At 47.1% G+C, this 20,598-nt stretch overlaps 3 protein-coding genes across 5 annotated transcripts; all 3 read left to right on the top strand.

The window, feature by feature from the left end:
* Positions 1 to 1,293: 1,293 nt before the first annotated feature.
* LOC135535709 (HMG domain-containing protein 4-like) lies at positions 1,294 to 3,838 on the top strand. Of its 2 annotated transcripts, none has more exons than XM_064962151.1 (6): positions 1,294 to 1,445; positions 1,994 to 2,177; positions 2,376 to 2,512; positions 2,903 to 3,127; positions 3,313 to 3,441; positions 3,527 to 3,838. In XM_064962151.1, exons 2-6 carry the CDS (start codon positions 2,003 to 2,005, stop codon positions 3,569 to 3,571), a joined length of 711 nt encoding a protein of 236 aa, XP_064818223.1. In that variant the 5' UTR covers positions 1,294 to 1,445; positions 1,994 to 2,002; the 3' UTR covers positions 3,572 to 3,838. The 2 variants fall into 2 exon arrangements, with proteins under 2 accessions (XP_064818223.1, XP_064818215.1); XM_064962143.1 differs by lacking the exon at positions 1,294 to 1,445 and adding an exon at positions 1,452 to 1,811.
* Positions 3,839 to 8,342: 4,504 nt separating this feature from the next.
* Positions 8,343 to 11,493, top strand: LOC135528419 (GTPase IMAP family member 4-like). Its single transcript, XM_064957494.1, has 3 exons — positions 8,343 to 8,547; positions 10,891 to 11,237; positions 11,440 to 11,493. Exons 2-3 carry the CDS (start codon positions 10,893 to 10,895, stop codon positions 11,491 to 11,493), a joined length of 399 nt encoding a protein of 132 aa, XP_064813566.1. The 5' UTR covers positions 8,343 to 8,547; positions 10,891 to 10,892.
* A 1,613-nt stretch (positions 11,494 to 13,106) lies between these two features.
* Positions 13,107 to 18,677, top strand: LOC135535672 (GTPase IMAP family member 7). Of its 2 annotated transcripts, XM_064962125.1 has the most exons (5): positions 13,107 to 13,667; positions 13,845 to 13,910; positions 14,139 to 14,187; positions 14,227 to 14,395; positions 14,773 to 18,677. In XM_064962125.1, exons 1-5 carry the CDS (start codon positions 13,478 to 13,480, stop codon positions 15,745 to 15,747), a joined length of 1,449 nt encoding a protein of 482 aa, XP_064818197.1. In that variant the 5' UTR covers positions 13,107 to 13,477; the 3' UTR covers positions 15,748 to 18,677. The 2 variants fall into 2 exon arrangements, with proteins under 2 accessions (XP_064818197.1, XP_064818191.1); XM_064962119.1 differs by having other exon boundaries at positions 13,108 to 13,667; positions 14,139 to 14,395.
* Positions 18,678 to 20,598: the final 1,921 nt, after the last annotated feature.

The raw sequence follows: 20,598 nt of genomic DNA, 5'->3' as shown, positions 1-20,598 counted from the left end.
ATGGTTAGAGCGTTAGACTAGTAACGTTAGACTAGACTAGTAACCAAAAGGTTGCAAGTTCATATCCCGAGCTAATAGGTTACAAATCTGTCATTCTGCCCCTAAACAGGCAGTTAACCCACTGTTCCTAGGCCAACATTGAAAATAAGAATTTGTTCTTAACTGACTTGCCGAGTTGAATAAAGGTAAAAAAATATATATGTATACATACATATTAAAAAAAGGTAATGAAATACATGTGATTGAATACATTTTCCATAAACTTGTGAAATACTGTAAATTCCCTAACACTAAATGCAGAAGAGGTAAAAACAATTACCCAATGTACAAGTCACATTGTGGTTTATGTGTCATTATTTTTCTGATACATAGCAACATTTCATAATGGACTCGCTGACATTGCACTCTCCTGATGTTCAAGTGCAATGTCTAGCTCAAATAAGACAGAGTCACAGACACAGTGAACTCGAAGTCCACTGTCCAAATACACACTTAGAACAAAGGGTTCCAAAAGGGTTCTATGGCTCCTATGGGGACAGCTGAAGAACCCTTTAAGGTTATAGCACCTTGTACTGTACTTTATAGTTGAGTATTATTTTGTTGAACTCACCCTCCTTCCACTAGACGAACGTTAGTCTCTGTGGATGTACAGTACAGTACATTCAATTAGCATGGGTAAAGAAAGATGAATAGACACCTGTTGGTTTAATTGTTAAACAGTGTAACCTAAATACTCTCCACTGTTTCTGTGCACACAGTGTGCTGCAATGCTGTTTGACTTCATCTCTGACTGCCAAGTTCAACCTCCCTCTCTCTGTCACAACAAAGCTCTCAATCATGCCTGGAAATGGCAGTGGCAATTTGGCAATGATGTATCACACTGAGAAGTAAACAACTATTACGGTTTAATTCCCTCTTAGGTCTAATAACAGTTGATGATTCATATATGTGTGATATTATTAATATAGTTATGCATTATAAGGGTATAATTATTCGATTTTGATGCCATAATATTTGATTTAAAGATTCATTTATTTAATGGAGAATAATCCATAACTGTAACTTTGTTGCAACCTGCAAGTCTGCAACAATGCAGCCAAATATATAGATGGCGTATAACTGGTGTGCTAAATTGTAGCAATAAAATAATTGGTCATAAAGATTTAGGATGTGATTTTCATGCGGAAGCAGTCAGCGATAAGAATATTGCTTTGAACGCTTACCGTGATTCAGCGACTATGTGGACGCGAGGGAAGGGGAGCAAATGGGGTGAGAACGATTCGACCATTTCCTAAACATGAGTCCGCGGTATTTGTACCAGCAGGGACTCGCATTCCAATGGTGTTGAAATCATCCCGCCAGCGAAGGAGACTACAAATTCAGGAAATTATGGAGCAACGATTTACCACCCATAAATTGAGTAGAGTAGGCTAGCCTGACAGTCTGTGAGTAAAAACATATGATAATACTGATAATAATAATAATAATAATACTGATTTTGTTACTCTTTGAAAAGTGTAGGCCAATGTCTCATTTTACGTAAACCATGCGCCTCCACCCACGGGGTGCGTTATCCTGCGCTTGTGAGCGCAGCAAACTTTGAACTCTTCAAAGATGGCGACAAGCGGTGGGTGAAGTTTGGAGATGGTCCATCAGTTCTTTGTCGACACATCGGAAAGACAAAACGGAGCTCTCTTGATCAGCTACCAATTCGTTGTTGAAAAACACATAGCTATTTCATAATCGAAATTACCGCGAGTGGTTGAGCAACATATCCACCTCCGTACGGCGTTTACATTTGTGCGGAGCAGGTAGGCAGTGTTTCTTTAGAGGTGGTAGAATGCACCTGTTAGGAGGTCCAAATGCACATTTCTGCCAGTGTGCCCAAGCAGCTTCTTTGCAATAGTAGCCTATTCAGTATATTTGAACCTATACATTGTATCATGTTATGTGCATCGATTTTAATGTCTATATTACTGCCTCTCTTTCCCAGGTGTAGAAGATGGAGGGAGAGGTGGGCCTTGTGACCAGCCGCAGTCAGAGAGAGAAGAAAAGATCCTACAAAGATTTCCTGAGAGAGGAGGATGAGGATGATGACCTAGTGGCGGATGAGGAACAACTTGTTGTCAAAGAACGCAAATGCAAGAAGTCATACAAGAAGAAGAGGAGACATTCAGGTTTGGAGCTCGGATACATCGTGAGCGTGACTATGACATTTGGAGCAATGGCACCCTGTTCCCTACATAGTGCACTACTTTTGACCATGGTCAGAACTAGTGCACTATGTAAGGAATAGGGTACCATTTGGGATGCACATCTCCCTGTAATTTTGGCTCAATCTCATAGGTGCTTCATCCGTTCCGTACTCTTTACAGGTGACCACACCCACCCCCACAGTTGGACCAATGGCAGTGCAGGACCAGAGTTGTATGTTTTCTCCCATCACCAGTACGACCACCAGACCTGTGAATCACCAGACGAATGGTTGACAGAAGGGGAGAGATTTGAGGAAGTGAGTGAATAGGTGGGGCGAGTCTCCATTTTATGTCCTTGATTCCTTGCAGCCTCAGACGTTCTCCTCTAATGAGGTTTAGGAAGGAGTCAAGGAGAGAGGAATTGAGATTCACCTGGGGACTAAGGCCTCTTTCTGGAGGTGGTTAGTAAGAGGAAGACCAAGTTGCCCTCGACACTGATCTAAGTTATGACTAGCATTTCCCCACTAGTGAATAATGTTACGGATATAGGGAGGGTGTACTGATCCTAGATCTGTGTCTAAAAGAGCAGCTTCTAGGTGTTATTGTGTCAAATGGACAGCAGAGGGCAGTGCTTGGTAAGTTTCCTTCCACTGATCTTCTTTTCTGCTTCTTACTCATCCCTCGTTTTCCCCCCGTTCCTCTCCCAGAGTAGGGAGGAGTCTACCATGCCTTCGTTCTGGATGTACATGGACGACCAGCAGAACGAGATAAGAGCGGAGGCCTCTACAGCTAGTTGCAGTCTCATGACCCCTGATACCACAGACTCACCCATGTTGACTGGGCCTGAGGTAGACCCAGTGAACGCAGCGGCCCACCTACAGCTGCTGGGGGAATCGCTGTCTCACATTGGCCATCGGCTTCAGGGAACTAAGGTGGGCTGGTTGAACACTGTTGGCTTCATTGTCCTCACACTGAAAGGCTACTCAATACGGACATGTCATGCAAGCATTGTTTTGATTGAAGTTGCTGATAGTTTGATGAATCTCTCTCTCTTTCGCCCTGACCCTCCCTTTATTTCTGTCTCTTTCCCTGTTGGTGTCTCTTTCTGTCTCTCTAGGAGATGATGGTAGTGTCAGGTAGTCTGTCTGTGTTACTGGACTCTCTACTGTGTGCCCTGGCTCCCCTGGCCTGTCTCACCCTTCTGGTCCCCGAGCTACGCAGCTGCCCTTCACACTCACACACACTGGTGAGGCTTACACACACACATTCAGTAGCTGTCAAATGATTAGGACCCTCACCACCAACTTCTATTATCCCTATCTTTCTTCTAGGCAGAGACTCTGGACAACATTGCCTACGTGATGCCTGGTTTGTGAAGTCTGTCTGATGAGGAGAAGAGCCTTAACCAGGGCAAACAGGACGTTGTCATACTTTGAAGATGTTCCTTCCTGTCTGTTTGGGGCCTTTTGAAGGGATGGGGGATAAGTAAGCCGTTTGTTTTAAGAGGGGCTTTTAAGCGAACGTCCCAATCTGCACGTCCCGCTCTACTTTACCTCCGAAGTTATCTGGGTTCATATTGAATTTGCAAGATAAACCATTTGTTTAGTTTCATTTGTTCAAATAAAACGTGTTTTGTTCATGCACTCGTTTTGATATTTTTCCAACATGGCAAGAGCTTCTAATCAACGGTTCATGGACTATTGTTCCAGATGAAATACTTTGACTATTTAAGAGAATAATTTCCACTTGTTGAGCTCTGACTCATCACGTAAGACTGACAGTGTCTGTTCTCACAACAGCCACATGTTTTTAGACTGTCAGTGTCTGTTCTCACAGCAGCCGCATGTTTTTAGACTGACAGTGTCTGTTCTCACAACAGCCACATGTTTTTAGACTGTCAGTGTCTGTTCTCACAACAGCCACATGTTTTTAGACTGTCAGTGTCTGTTCTCACAACAGCCACATGTTTTTAGACTGTCAGTGTCTGTTCTCACAACAGCCACATGTTTTTAGACTGTCAGTGTCTGTTCTCACAACAGCCACATGTTTTTAGACTGTCAGTGTCTGTTCTCACAACAGCCACATGTTTTTAGACTGTCAGTGTCTGTTCTCACAACAGCCACATGTTTTTAGACTGTCAGTGTCTGTTCTCACAACAGCCACATGTTTTTAGACTGACAGTGTCTGTTCTCACAACAGTCACATGTTTTTAGACTGTCAGTGTCTGTTCTCACAACAGTCACATGTTTTTAGGCTGTCAGTGTCTGTTCTCACAACAGCCACATGTTTTTAGACTGTCAGTGTCTGTTCTCACAACAGCCACATGTTTTTAGGCTGTCAGTGTCTGTTCTCACAACAGCCACATGTTTTTAGACTGTCAGTGTCTGTTCTCACAACAGCCACATGTTTTTAGACTGTCAGTGTCTGTTCTCACAACAGCCACATGTTTTTAGACTGTCAGTGTCTGTTCTCACAACAGTCACATGTTTTTAGACTGTCAGTGTCTGTTCTCACAACAGTCACATGTTTTTAGGCTGTCAGTGTCTGTTCTCACAACAGTCACATGTTTTTAGGCTGTCAGTGTCTGTTCTCACAACAGTCACATGTTTTTAGACTGTCAGTGTCTGTTCTCACAACAGTCACATGTTTTTAGGCTGTCAGTGTCTGTTCTCACAACAGTCACATGTTTTTAGGCTGTCAGTGTCTGTTCTCACAACAGTCACATGTTTTTAGGCTGTCAGTGTCTGTTCTCACAACAGCCACATGTTTTTAGACTGTCAGTGTCTGTTCTCACAACAGCCACATGTTTTTAGACTGTCAGTGTCTGTTCTCACAACAGCCACATGTTTTTAGACACTGTCAGTGTCTGTTCTCACAACAGCCACATGTTTTTAGACTGTCAGTGTCTGTTCTCACAACAGCCACATGTTTTTAGACTGTCAGTGTCTGTTCTCACAACAGCCACATGTTTTTAGACTGTCAGTGTCTGTTCTCACAACAGCCACATGTTTTTAGACTGTCAGTGTCTGTTCTCACAACAGCCACATGTTTTTAGACTGTCAGTGTCTGTTCTCACAACAGCCACATGTTTTTAGACTGTCAGTGTCTGTTCTCACAACAGCCACATGTTTTTAGACTGTCAGTGTCTGTTCTCACAACAGCCACATGTTTTTAGACTGTCAGTGTCTGTTCTCACAACAGCCACATGTTTTTAGACTGACAGGATGTCAGACAATGCCGGAGGCGCCAGAGTGCTTCTTCTGGTTCTATAACTGTAAAACACTGCAGTGGGTTTGGTTCTATAACTGTAAAACACTGCAGTGGGTTTGGTTCTATAACTGTAAAACACTGCAGTGGGTTTGGTTCTATAACTGTAAAACACTGCAGTGGGTTTGGTTCTATAACTGTAAAACACTGCAGTGGGTTTGGTTCTATAACTGTAAAACACTGCAGTGGGTTTGGTTCTATAACTGTAAAACACTGCAGTGGGTTTGGTTCTATAACTGTAAAACACTGCAGTGGGTTTGGTTCTATAACTGTAAAACACTGCAGTGGGTTTGGTTCTATAACTAAAACACTGCAGTGGGTTTGGTTCTATAACTGTAAAACACTGCAGTGGGTTTGGTTCTATAACTGTAAAACACTGCAGTGGGTTTGGTTCTATAACTGTAAAACACTGCAGTGGGTTTGGTTCTATAACTGTAAAACAATGCAGTGGGTTTGGTTCTATAACTGTAAAACAATGCAGTGGGTTTGGTTCTATAACTGTAAAACACTGCAGTGGGTTTGGTTCTATAACTGTAAAACAATGCAGTGGGTTTGGTTCTATAACTGTAAAACACTGCAGTGGGTTTGGTTCTATAACTGTAAAACACTGCAGTGGGTTTGGTTCTATAACTGTAAAACACTGCAGTGGGTTTGGTTCTATAACTGTAAAACACTGCAGTGGGTTTGGTTCTATAACTGTAAAACACTGCAGTGGGTTTGGTTCTATAACTGTAAAACACTGCAGTGGGTTTGGTTCTATAACTGTAAAACACTGCAGTGGGTTTGGTTCTATAACTGTAAAACACTGCAGTGGGTTTGGTTCTATAACTGTAAAACACTGCAGTGGGTTTGGTTCTATAACTGTAAAACACTGCAGTGGGTTTGGTTCTATAACTGTAAAACACTGCAGTGGGTATCTTGCTACTTGGGTATAATTTTCCAGGGCCATGTTCATTTGCCAGAAGTTGTTGAACGTTGCAGATCGACTAGAAGTGCCATGAATAGAGCCAATGTGATTCCTTGTTCTACATGTCAAAGAGGCATGTTTGTTCTACGTAGCCTATTTCTCTGAACATTCCACAACGTTGCGTCCTGCTGTACAGATATTCAGCCACACCTGTAGAACTAATCTAGCTCATAATGTACCATCACATATACAATACCAGTCAAACGTTTGGACTCATTCCTGGCCTTTTCTTTACTTTGACTGTTTTCTACACTGTGGAATAATAGTGAAGACTAAACTGAAATGACACATGGAAACATGTAACTAAAAAAAGTTTAAGTCAAAATATATTTTATATTTGAGATTCTTCAAGGTATCCACCCTTTGCCTTGATTAACAGAATGTGACTGGCAGAATGGATGTTGTATGTAGAGGATGAGGGCTGCAGTAGATATCTCAGATAGGGGGGGAGTGAGGCCTAAGAGGGTTTTATAAATAAGCATCAACCAGTGGGTCTTGCGACGGGTATACAGAGATGACCAGTTTACAGAGGAGTATAGAGTGCAGTGATGTGTCCTATAAGGAGCATTGGTGGCAAATCTGATGGCCGAATGGTAAAGGACATTTAGCTGCACCCTTACCTGCCTTGTTAAAAGGTCATATCTGGAATGTCTTTCCTTAATGCCTTTGTGGCAATCAGTTGTGTTGTGACAAGGTAGGGATGGTATACAGAAGATAGCCCAAGTCCAGATTATGGCAAGAACAGCTCAAATAAGCAAAGAGAAACGACAGTCCGCCACTACTTTAAGACAATCTGGAAAATTTCAACAGCTTTGAAAGTTTCTTCAAGTGTAGTCACAAAAACCAAGTGCTATGATGAAACTGGCTCTCATGAGGACCGCCACAGGAAAGGAAGACCTAGAGTTACCTCTGCTGCAGAGGATAAGTTCATTAGAGTTACCAGCCTCAGAAACTGCAGTGCAAATAAATGCTTCAGAGTTCAATTAACAGACACATAATATCAACTGTTCAGAAGAGACTGTGTCTATCAGGCCTTCATGGTTGAATTGCTGAAAGGAAACCATTAAAGGACACCAATAAGAAGAGACTTGATTGGGCCAAGAAACACGAGCAATGGACATTAGACCGGTGGAAACATGTCCTTTGGTCTGATGAGTCCAAATGTGAGATTTTTGGTTCCAACCACTGTGTCTTTGTGAGACGCAGAGTAGGTGAACGGATGATCTCCGCATGTGTGGTTCCCACCGTGAAGCAACAGGACAATGACCGTGAACACACCTCCAGGCTGTGTAAGGGCTATTTGACCAAGAAGGAGAGTGATGGAGTGCTGCATCAGATGACCTGACCTCCACAAATCACCCAAACTCAACCCAACTGAGATGGTTTGGAATACAGAGTGAAGAAAAAACAGCCAACAAATGCTCAGCATATGTGGGAACTCCTTCAAGACTGTTGGAAAAGCATTCCTCATGAAGCCGGTTGAGAGAATGCCAAGAGTGCAAAGCTGTCATCAAGGCAAAGGGTGGCTTTATGTTTTGATCTGTTAAACACTTTTTTGGTTACTACATGATTCTGTATGTGTTATTTGGTGGTGATGATGTCCACTATTATTCTACATTGTAGAAAATAGTAAAAATAAAGAAAAACTCTTGAATGAGAAGGTGTCCAAACTTGTGACTGGTCCTCTAGATTGGTACCCACTCTCTCCAGCGCAGGCTATCGCCACCCATGTACCCCTCATTGGCTGTGGTGAACGTTTGGCGTGAGTGTCACTGTTTACCACTCCGCCTCTCCACGGAATACCTGGTGGCCTCTGAACAATAGAGCCAGAGAATGTTGATGTGTATCAGCGTGCGTGTGACCGAGAAAGGGAGGGTGCACTAGGTAGACCGGTGACTCACTAACACAGACACTCCTTAATCCATGTCGTTTGGCCGTATTTAGAGGTTGATGAGGAAGGATAGGTGTTGCCATAACAGACTGATAGAGGTGAGGAGGGTTACACAGGAGAGACAAGCCGGTTCAGAGCGACTGGGTTCATCGGAGAGAAGGAAGGAGAAGACACACAGGGATACAGACAGAAAACCCAGCAACCCGTTCCAACAAACTCCTACCTGGGTAAGAGGGGATGCCTCAGTAGATTTAGGTGGTTGATGTGTCTACCGTGTATGTCAGCCAGGAGGGTGATGTGTCTACCGTGTATGTCAGCCAGGAGGGTGATGTGTCTACCGTGTATGTCAGCCAGGAGGGTGATGTGTCTACCGTGTATGTCAGCCAGGAGGGTGATGTGTCTCAGCCGTGTATGTCAGCCAGGAGGGTTCTTAAAACGGAACATATCATAGACTAAGGTATTTAAAAGCCTTGAATTTCTTCATATTTCACATGATCTAATCTAAATCAAAGACGCCTGTGAAAGTGAAGCTGTTGCTACAGTACTGTTTCTCCTACAGCTGGCGGAGGTCTTCATTTGACCTCAACACCTGATGCAATGCCACCCCGCCATGTGTAGGCAGTAAACGATATGGTTGTTTAAACTGATCATAATGCACAGGATCAGGTCTGTTCCAGTTTTGCTGCTAGGAGAACAGGAGTGTTAAGAGTTGACAGGACATGGTCGTCTGTGGTTAGAAACACGGGATAGAAACAACAGGTTGTCAGGGCGTATCTAACTGAAGTAGATCTACATATGCTGTATATGTTGTACTGTTTGTGCGGCTTTTATGTTCTGGTGCTATGAGTTTGCAGTGTACATTGTGTGTTTGAGTATTACTCCACACGTTGTTCTGAACAGAATGTAGTTGGACAGGCCTGGCAGGGGTATGTCGTTGGACAGGCCTGGCAGGCGTGTGGGGGTGTGGCTAGAAATTGGTCACCCGTGCACATGATGCATACACACACACACAAGGAAAGAGAGATGGGGAGAGAATAGAGGAGGAGGGAAAGTTTGACAATACACAGGCAGATCAGTGAACACAGACAGTACCTCACCTGTAACTTGAATCTTTGCATCTCTGATACACACATTCCAATTGAAAGATAGATACACACACACCAGACACACTGCTTCAAAGGTGTTCACTGACAGGAAGCATTTATATGGAACACCTCTTCTGGATTATCCTTGGAATTATAATTGCCACAGGATGACTGACCTATAGGTTAGATGATAAGACAAGAGGCAACCCAGCCCACAGGATGACTGACCTGACCTGACCTATAGGTTAGATGATAAGACAAGAGGCAACCCAGCCCACAGGATGACTGACCTAGGTTAGGATTACTGATGATAAGACAAGAGGCAACCCAGCCCACAGGATGACTGACCTATAGGTTAGATGATAAGACAAGAGGCAACCCAGCCCACAGGATGACTGACCTATAGGTTAGATGATAAGACAAGAGGCAACCCAGCCCACAGGATGACTGACCTAGGTTAGATGATAAGACAAGAGGCAACCCAGCCCACAGGATGACTGACCTATAGGTTAGATGATTAGGCAACCCAGACAGGATGACTGACCTATAGGTTAGATGATAAGACAAGAGGCAACCCAGCCCACAGGATGACTGACCTATAGGTTAGATGATAAGACAAGAGGCAACCCAGCCCACAGGATGACTGACCTATAGGTTAGATGATAAGACAAGAGGCAACCCAGCCCACAGGATGACTGACCTAGGTTAGATGATAAGACAAGAGGCAACCCAGCCCACAGGATGACTGACCTATAGGTTAGATGATAAGACAAGAGGAAACCCAGCCCACAGGATGACTGACCTATAGGTTAGATGATAAGACAAGAGGAAACCCAGCCCACAGGATGACTGACCTATAGGTGAGATGATAAGACAAGAGGCAACCCAGCCCACAGGATGACTGACCTATAGGTTAGATGATAAGACAAGAGGCAACCCAGCCCACAGGATGACTGACCTATAGGTGAGATGATAAGACAAGAGGCAACCCAGCCCACAGGATGACTGACCTATAGGTGAGATGATAAGACAAGAGGCAACCCAGCCCACATTTCCAGTTGAACATTCAGGTGTGTTAATCATGGCAGTTAGACAGACTGGGTGTGAGAGAGAAGCCTGCGGCTACACACAAAGACACACCCTTACATGTTATTCCCACGCTGATTTTTTTTATTTTATTTACCTTTATTTTACTAGGCAAGTCAGTTAAGAACAAATTCTTATTTTCAATGACGGCCTAGGAACAGTGGGTTAACTGCCTGTTCAGGGGCAGAATGACAGATTTTGTACCTTGTCAGCTCGGGGATTTGAACTTGCAACCTTTGGTTACTAGTCCAATGGTCTAACCACTAGGCTACACTGCCGCCCCAACTAGTGGTATGGAGAACAAAGTAATTTATTCACGCGAATGAACATCTTCTTGACCATCAGGCATACTGTAAGTATACCTCTTCAGTATCTGTAACCAATCTCTCTCTCTTTCAGCTATGACTGACGTCCTCCCCGGCAGCCATGCCAGAGCTCCAGAGCCAGAGCTCCGCCTGGTCCTCCTCGGGACCATCGGCTGTGGCAAGACCCTGTCAGGAGACACCCTCCTGGGCCAGTCCTCCTCCGGCCCTCCTTCCTCCGCTGGTTCTTCCCCCAGGCTTTGCCAGCTGAGGCCTGGGGCCTCCGAGGGCCGGAGGTTGACTGTGGTGGAGGCCCCTCGCTGGTACTGGAGCGGGGGCCACATGGAGGCTGGGGTGAGGAAGGAGACAGAGAGGGCACTTGAGCTGGCTGCCCCGGGGCCACACGCCTTCCTGCTGCTGGTTCCTGTCGGCCAGTTCACCGAGGTGGGTCGAATAGTTCTCTAATCGTTCAGAGAAGTTCTATGTTTCTTTGTTATTGCGTCTCTGGTGTTTTGTCATGTAGTTTTACTATGGTGTTGTGAGTCCTGAACAGTCTCTATGTTCTGTGTTATTTCCTTCTGTTTGACTTAATGATGCACATTGTGCTTATGAATACCATGTATTTGCATCGTTCTAATTGATCCAGGTGGAGCACAGAGTGCCCGCTGAGCTGGAGGAGGTGTTTGGGGAGGGGTGTTGAAACACACCCTGGTGCTGTTCACCTGTGGAGACTACCTGATGGGCCAGGGGGTGGGGCAGTACCTGGAGGGAGAGGACCCTGGGCTCAGGGAGGTGATTGACAGGTGTGGGGGCCAATACCACGTCCTCAACAACCGCCGACCGCAGGACAGGGAGCAGGTCAGGGAGCTGCTGGAGAAGGTAACCATGACAACCATTCCATCTTATAATGATAGTGATGACAGTGGATCCAATTGATGTAGTGCCCGTATGTGCTCTATGTGCTTCTACTGTCAATTTGTAGGACCAACCCACTTTATTGACACATCACTTTATTGACACATCACTTTCAAATACTTTATTACTATGTCCACGGAATGTTGCAAATACGTATAACCACCCTGTTGTTATTTTATATTTGAGGCACTGTGCTTTATTTCAGGTGGAGAACATGGTACAAAAGAACAGAGGATGCTACATACGACAAAACACCCTGCAGAGAGAGATGGAAGAACAAGCGAGGGGGAGAGAGAGGGAACTGAAGGAGAAGGTGGAAGAACAAGCGAGGGGGAGAGAGAGGGAACTGAAGGAGAAGGTGGAAGAACAAGCGAGGGAGAGAGAGAGAGAACTGAAGGAGAAGGTGGAAGAACAAGCGAGGGGGAGAGAGAGGGAACTGAAGGAGAAGGTGGAAGAACAAGCGAGGGGGAGAGAGAGGGAACTGAAGGAGAAGGTGGAAGAACAAGCGAGGGGGAGAGAGAGGGAACTGAAGGAGAAGGTGGAAGAACAAGCGAGGGGAGAGAGAGGGAACTGAAGGAGAAGGTGGAAGAACAAGCGAGGGAGAGAGAGAGAACTGAAGGAGAAGGTGGAAGAACAAGCGAGGGAGAGAGAGAGAGAACTGAAGAGGTACAAAGTGAAGGAGGAGAAAGAGACTGTGCTGGAATCTAGACACGTCACAAACACAGAGACACGCAGATATTGTGGAAGCCAGAAAAGTGAGGTTCCACCTAACTCTGCAATAGAGAGGAGAAGAGAGGAAGAGAGGGAAGAGATCAAGCGAGGGGAAGAGAGTGAGGAGATGGAAAACTGGAAGGAAGAGATGGAGAAGATAAAGAAAGAGAGGGATGAGATAATGAAGAGCAGGAAAGAGAAGGAAGAGACGGAGAGAAAAATAGAGGAAGAGTGGGAGAAGAGAAGAAAAGATGAGATGGAGAAGAGAAGGAAGAGAAGGGGGAGAGAGAGGGAACTGAAGGAGAAGGTGGAAGAACAAGTGAGGGAGAGAGAGAGAGAACTGAAGGAGAAGGTGGAAGAACAAGCGAGGGGGAGAGAGAGAGAACTGAAGGAGAAGGTGGAAGAACAAGCGAGGGGGAGAGAGAGGGAACTGAAGGAGAAGGTGGAAGAACAAGCGAGGGGGAGAGAGAGAGAACTGAAGGAGAAGGTGGAAGAACAAGCAAGGGGGAGAGAGAGGGAACTGAAGGAGAAGGTGGAAGAACAAGCGAGGGGGAGAGAGAGGGAACTGAAGGAGAAGGTGGAAGAACAAGCGAGGGGAGAGAGAGAGAACTGAAGGAGAAGGTGGAAGAACAAGCAAGGGGGAGAGAGAGGGAACTGAAGGAGAAGGTGGAAGAACAAGAGAGGGGAGAGAGAGAGAACTGAAGGAGAAGGTGGAAGAACAAGCGAGGGGGAGAGAGAGGGAACTGAAGGAGAAGGTGGAAGAACAAGCGAGGGGGAGAGAGAGGGAACTGAAGGAGAAGGTGGAAGAACAAGCGAGGGAGAGAGAGAGAGAACTGAAGGAGAAGGTGGAAGAACAAGCAAGGGGGAGAGAGAGGGAACTGAAGGAGAAGGTGGAAGAACAAGCGAGGGGGAGAGAGAGAGAACTGGAATCTAGACACGTCACCAACACAGAGACACGCAGATATTGGGGAAACAGGAAAAGAGAAGTTCCACCTAACTCTGCTATAGAGAGGAGAAGAGAGGAAGAGAGGGAAGAGATCAAGAGGAGAAGGGAAGAGATGGAGAGGAAAAGAGAAGAAGAGATTGAGAGGAGAAGGGAAGGGGGGGAAGATATGGAAGAGAAAGTGACTGTGAAACCCTTGGTTAACTGTCTTCAATCAACACCAACACAACAGCAGCAGCCAACAGAGCCCCAGAATGGTGGTCCAGCACTGTTCACAAGGATCCCTAGTTTCCATCTGACTGAAGGTAAAGACCCATTTTGTATGGAAACTGTCCGCTCGTCACACTTCGGTATGGATATATATGTCCATTACTCAAACCAAGCTCAAACAAACTACTTTGACACTGAAAGTAATGTGTGGTGATGAAGGGTTGTTCACGAGACTGTGTTCCTCTGTTGTAATTCTATATTTTTGTCTCTAGAGGGCGCTATACTCTCACAGCTGTCCGAACTCGAAGCAAAACCAGCCCAGAAAGTTGTTAATACCTGTAAGTCACATACTTCTCAGTGTAACACAACAATGTCAATTGTGGTGTTCTTTAACTTTTCCCCATTTCATCTAAATGTGAGAAAGATCTAAAAATACTGTCTGTCCTTGTCAGTCTGCCGCAGAATCAACAGCATTGGAGGGATCTAAACATAGTGTCTGTCCTTGTCAGTCTGCCACAGAATCAACAGCTTTGGAGTGATCTAAACATACTGTCTGTCTTTGTCAGTCTGCCACAGAATCAACAGCATTGGAGAGAAGACAACCACCTCCTCCTCCTCCTACACCTCCTCCTCCTCCTACACCTCCTCCTACACCTCCTCCCAGTCAGAGTTGCGTGTGGTTCTGCTGGGTAGGTCAGGGTCAGGGAAAAGTGCAGCAGGTAATATCATACTGGGTCGGGAGGAGTTTGTGTCTCGTCCAGACATTACCACAGCCGTCACTCAGGACTGTCAGAAGAGCAGGGCCCTCGTCGCCGGGAGACGGGTTAGTGATTGATTAATCGTTATTACAGCTTTATTGGGTTTCTATTTTCTTAATCATTGAATAATATGAGGTCTATTGACTTCTATTGAGGTCTATTGACTTCTATTGAGGTCTATTGACTTCTATTGAGGTCTATTGAGGTCTGCAGTTTGACTTGTTTCAAACTGAAACCCATCAAGTATTATGTCTAAGAATGTTATAGTGTTAATGACTGTAAACACTTTCACAGTAAATGGGGGGAGGGTCAAGTTGACCTTTTGCTTCAGTAAAATCAATATAGTAGTGACCTCAAATGACGAGCTACATGCCAGTAATTTCAGACCTCAACAAATCCTCTTCTCCTTTCCTTTCTCCTTTATCCTCCCTCTAACCTCCAGGTGGCAGTGGTGGACACTCCAGACTGGTTCCGCTCCGAGCACCCTCCCGATGTGGTCCGTTCCCAGCTGTCATCCTGTGTGGCCCTCTCGGCCCCTGGCCCCCACGCCTTCATCCTCTGTGTCCCCGTAGACCAACCAGCCCAGGCAGAGCTACAGGCTCTAGGGGCCCTAGAGAAAGTCTTTGGTCCCGGGGCGGTCCGGACCCACACCCTGGTCCTCTTCACTCACTCCGATCGGTTGAAGGAGGGCGGGAAAGTGGGAGTGGATGGAGTGGAGAAGTATATCTCCAGCCAGAGGAGAGATTTGTTAGAGTTGGTTAAACGATGTGGGGATCGGTATCATGTGATGGAGAGAGGGAGCGGAGGAGAAGAGGAGGAGGAGAGGAAGAGGAGGAGTGTGGGGGAGTTATTGGAGAAGGTGGAGCAGACGGTGAGAGAGGGAGGAGGAGAGTGTTTCTCCTGTCCACTCTTCCAGGAGGCGGAGGATAGGGTGAGACAGAGACAGGAGGAGATAGTGAGGGAGAGGAGGGGAAGAGGAGAGGAGGTGAAGAGACAAGCACTTCATTCCTACTCCATGCAGCCCTTGAGAGAGACAGAGGAAGATGTGGATGAGGAGGAGAACGAGAGAACGAGAGAGGAGGCGGAGAAGAGTGTGAGCGCCCTGGAATTGGAAAATCTTCCCTCGCTTTCATCCTCTTCTGCATGGTATTCGTCGCTCCTTCGCTCGGTGTGGGAGAAGGTGGGTGCGGGAGCGAGTAAGGTCCCCAAGCTGACGGCTGGAGGTGCGCTGCTGGGTGGGGTGTTGGGCGTGTTCTTTGGAGGGCCCATAGGGGGAGCTATAGGGGCCACTGCTGGATCTGTGGTCACTGAGGTGGGGAGAAGGAGGTTTAGCCAGACAAAGAACTCAGCAGAAGAGACAGATGCCACAGGGAGAATAGAAGGAGAAATCTTGGACAAGATGTTGAAAACAGAGTGAGAGAGTCAGATCCACACATGTACAGTACAGCATTTTATGAGAGATTATTTGATAAGTTACTACCTATGTACAGTACAGCATTTTATGAGAGATTATTTGATAGGTTTCTACCTATGATATATATCCACCTGTGACCGCGCAGACGTTGTATATATCTGTGATTATAAACTGGGTTGTTCGAGCCCTGAATGATGATTGGCTGACAGCCGTGGTATATCAGACAGCATACCACGGGTTTGACAAAACATGTGTTTTTCCTGCTCTAATTACGTTGGTAACCAGTTTATAACAGCAATAAGGCACCTCGGGGGTTTGTGGTATGTGGCCAATATACCATGGCTATATACCACGTTGCGTCGTGCCTAAGAACAGCCCTTAGCCGTGGTATATTTTCCATATACCACACCCCCTCGGGCCTTATTACTTAAACATAATGTTGGTAATATTGTATATCTGTGAACATAATGTTGGTAACATTGTACAACATATACCGATGTGTAAGTTGTTTTGCGGCAAATACCGGTTCTCATTGACTACTTCAATGTTTTGTTGTATTTCTTTTCCAGCTATTACAATTATGACTTGTTAAATAACTCACATGTGCTACGTCATTATTATTCAAATTACATTCAACATGGTTTCTTTAAATGTTAAACTACTATTGTGCATATAGTTAATCCGTTTATTAATGCTAATAAAACACATTGCATGATAATATCATTCAGTTGGGTTTGAAGGCCTACAATATGTAAAGTTGGTCCTGCAATATGTAATAAAACCCAGAGGGGAGGCAGAATGTCCCAGACTGCTTTGCCTCACCCTCCAGGCCTCTTGTATCAGTAGGACTGGATAGAGCAGGTCTAGGACACCACCCCCTACCACACCAACCACCTCTCCTCTGTGTGATCTGATCCTCAGGGGCCTCCGTAGTTCACCCTACAAGCTCTCACAGTCTCACGTCAGAATTAGACGTTCATCCATGTTTCTCAAACGTGACATTTGAAAGTGTTTGAGGTTGAGTTTAGGCGTTAACTCCAAATGCTTAAGGTTAGGCATTCATCCTGAATGGTTCATGCAACGATTAAGGTTTGGCATAGGCTTAAAACAAAATATCAAAAACAACTTTATATCACTGGATTCGAACATGCAACCTTTGACCCTTTGGAACCACAGGCAGATGCTTATGCTCATCTACAATGCCCTAGAAAAGCCAAAACCTACTTTACGGTAACAGCTGTTGGCCTGCACGGAGGGAGCCGGCCGTGGAGCGCACCACTGTTGGCCTGCACGGAGGGAGCCGGCCGTGGAGAGCACCACTGTTGGCCTGCACGGAGGGAGCCGGCCGTGGAGAGCACCACTGTTGGCCTGCACGGAGGGAGCCGGCCGTGGAGAGCACCACTGTTGGCCTGCACGGAGGGAGCCGGCCGTGGAGAGCACCACTGTTGGCCTGCACGGAGGGAGCCTGCAGTGGAGCGCACCACTGTTGGCCTGCACGGAGGGAGCCGGCCGTGGAGCGCACCACTGTTGGCCTGCACTGAGGGAGCCGGCCGTGGAGAGCACCACAGTTGGCCTGCACGGAGGGAGCCTGCCGTGGAGCGCACCACTGTTGGCCTGCACTGAGGGAGCCGGCCGTGGAGAGCACCACAGTTGGCCTGCACGGAGGGAGCCTGCCGTGGAGCGCACCACTGTTGGCCTGCACTGAGGGAGCCGGCCGTGGAGAGCACCACTGTTGGCCTGCACTGAGGGAGCTGGCCGTGGAGAGCACCACTGTTGGCCTGCACGGAGGGAGCCGGCCGTGGAGCGCACCACTGTTGGCCTGCACGGAGGGAGCCGGCCGTGGAGCGCACCACTGTTGGCCTGCACGGAGGGAGCCGGCCGTGGAGCGCACCACTGTTGGCCTGCACGGAGGGAGCCGGCCGTGGAGCACACCACTGTTGGCCTGCACGGAGGGAGCCAGGGCCAGGTTGACACGTCAGAGATGGAGGCTAGAGGCAGAGGCAATAGGGTTATGTAACCAGTCCTTCCTGTTGTGTCAGAACGACCGGGTGTGGTGGGGGGTCTGAGAGAGAAAGGGAGAGGGAATGAGGGCCTTTGTGGCTGATTTTCTCTTATTTCTGCCTCTTTTTTTGCCCTTTCCTCTCTCCCCTCTTCCATGCATGTAGCGGTTGATTGCACCACAGTATCCCCATCAGGCAACTTAATGGCTGTAGATGAGACAGCACTAACTGTCGAGCCATTTCCTGGCCACCTGATAGCTGGAGACACGCAGCCCACCTGGGGGAAAGGGTTGAGGGGGACACCAACTAGGGCTGGGGAGATATCGTCAACATTTTTGACAGTATGATGGCATTTGACAGTATTTTACGTTTTTTTATAATAAAAGTTCTAAATATGCTTCACGAGGAGTGCAGGACCGTAGGGAGGGTGGCAACAAATACATTCTAGGTGGTTTCAATGGGGCTCTCTCTTCTGATTGCTTTATACTGTTCAATCAAACTTCATCCTAACATTATTTTCAGCATTTTCATCCATTTCTGCGTTTTCTTCACTCGTGTTATCATCTCTCCTCGCCGTACCACTTTATTATCTCTCCTCGCCGTACCACTTTATTATCTCTCCTCGCCGTACCACTTTATTATCTCTCCTCGCCGTACCACTTTATTATCTCTTCTCGCCGTACCACCTTTGTTTTGTCTTTGTATGCCTCTATGTTGTGAAAAAGTTACTTTTTCTTTATCAGAATAATTATTCTACTAGGTTTCCATAACTAGGTTTCCATAACTAGGTTTCCATCCAATATGCACATTTTCCCACTAGTGGTGTGTTTCCACCAAACTGACTTGTTGAGGATAAAAATCAGTGCGTGATGCACAAAAACATTTATTTTTCGGGTTCAGGTTTCATGTACTGAATAAAAATTTAAACTTCAATGTGTTTCAATCGCTTTTTCAACTCTACCGATAGTTGTGACACAAAAACAGTTGCATTAAATAGCATATGTGCCTATTCTGGTCATGCGCGCCAGCCAACAACAGCTATACAGTGCAGGTAATGCAGGCTGTGCAGGTAGTCTAGTCTACATGATGAGATTATTATGGCTAAGAGAGAGAATATTTTGTCAAACAGCAGTCAAGCATCAATCATCATGTCACCAGAATAAGACAACATGTTTTGGAAAGGTGTATCAAGAGGACCACACATCATATCATCGTGTGACTCCAAGTTTACCTCCATATGATGGTCATTATATCAATATTTGCGCATAAAGGCATTTCCACCGCCATTTCACGCATAATACATTTTACTGACACAAATAGATCCCACCATTTCGAACTAAAAAATTATCTGTCAGCATTTACAAAATTGTACCTAAACGTCCTGTTTCACAGCTGTCATGATTTTACCACCCCTTACCCTCCACCCCCCACCACCACCACCACCACCACCACCACCCCTCACCCTCCACCCCCCCAACAACACCACTACCACCACCCCTTACCCTCCACCCCCCCTCACCAACATCCCCACTAACCCCACCCCTTACCCTCCACCCCCCCCACCAACACCACTACCACCACCCCTTACCCTCTAACCCCCCCTCACCAACAACCCCGCCCCTTACCCTCCACCCCCTTACCAACACCACTACCACCACCCCTTACCCTCCACCCCCACACCAACACCACTACCACCACCCCTTACCCTCCACCCCCTCACCAACATCCCCACTAACCCCACCCCCTCCACCCTCCACCCCCCACCAACACCCTACCACCACCCTACCACCACCCCTACCCTCTAACCCCCTCACCAACACCAGCACCCCGCCCCTTACCCTCCACCCCCTTACCAACACCACTACCACCACCCCTTACCATCCACCCCTCCCACCAACACCCCTTACCCTCCACCCCCCACCAACACCACTACCACCACCCCTTACCCTCCACCCCCCCTCACCAACACCCCTTACCCTCCACCCCCCACCAACACCACTACCACCACCCCTTACCCTCCGCCTCCGCCTCCCCTCACCAACACCCCCACCTCCCCACCACCACCACCCCTTACCCACCAACACCACTACCACCACCCCTTACCATCCACCCCCCTCACCAACACCCTTACCCTCCACCCCCCACCAACACCACTACCACCACCCCTTACCCTCCACCCCCCCCCTCACCAACACCACTACCACCACCCCTTACCCCCTCTCCCCACCCCCACCACCAACACCACCAACACCCCTTACCCCACCACCACCCCTTACCGTCTCCCCATCACTACCACTCCTTACCCCCCCACCACCACCACCACCCCTTACCCTCTCCCCCACCACCACCACCCCTTACCCCACCACCACCCCTTACCCTCTCCCCCACCACCACCACTCCTTACCCCCCCCACCAACACCACTACCACCACCTCTTACCCCCCACCAACACCACTACCACCACCCCTTACCCTCCACCCCCCACCAACACCACTACCACCACCTCTTACCCTCCACCCCCCCCCCACCAACACCACTACCACCACCCCTTACCCTCTCCCCCACCAACACCACCCCTAACGTGGAGGTTAAAGCGACCGCCACCTGTTTTTTTCCACGTCCGGGATTCTCCCGGTACTGTCATCGGTCAGCTATGTACGGCTTGGGGACATCAGCAGGGAGCATTTTTCCACCTTTCTTATTTTGAACCGGTACTCTCTGTCTCTCTGTCTCTCTCTGTCTCTCTCTCTCTCTCTGTCTCTCTCTCTGTCTCTCTCTCTGTCTCTCTCTCTCTCTCTCTCTCTGTCTCTCATGGTTATAAATCTGCCATGTAACTAACCAACGCAAGCAAACAA

Source organism: Oncorhynchus masou, chromosome 5, assembly GCF_036934945.1.
Source record: "Oncorhynchus masou masou isolate Uvic2021 chromosome 5, UVic_Omas_1.1, whole genome shotgun sequence".
In the NCBI taxonomy this organism is placed as follows: Eukaryota; Metazoa; Chordata; class Actinopteri; order Salmoniformes; family Salmonidae; genus Oncorhynchus; species Oncorhynchus masou.
This window is presented reverse-complemented; position numbering and strand designations above follow the sequence as displayed.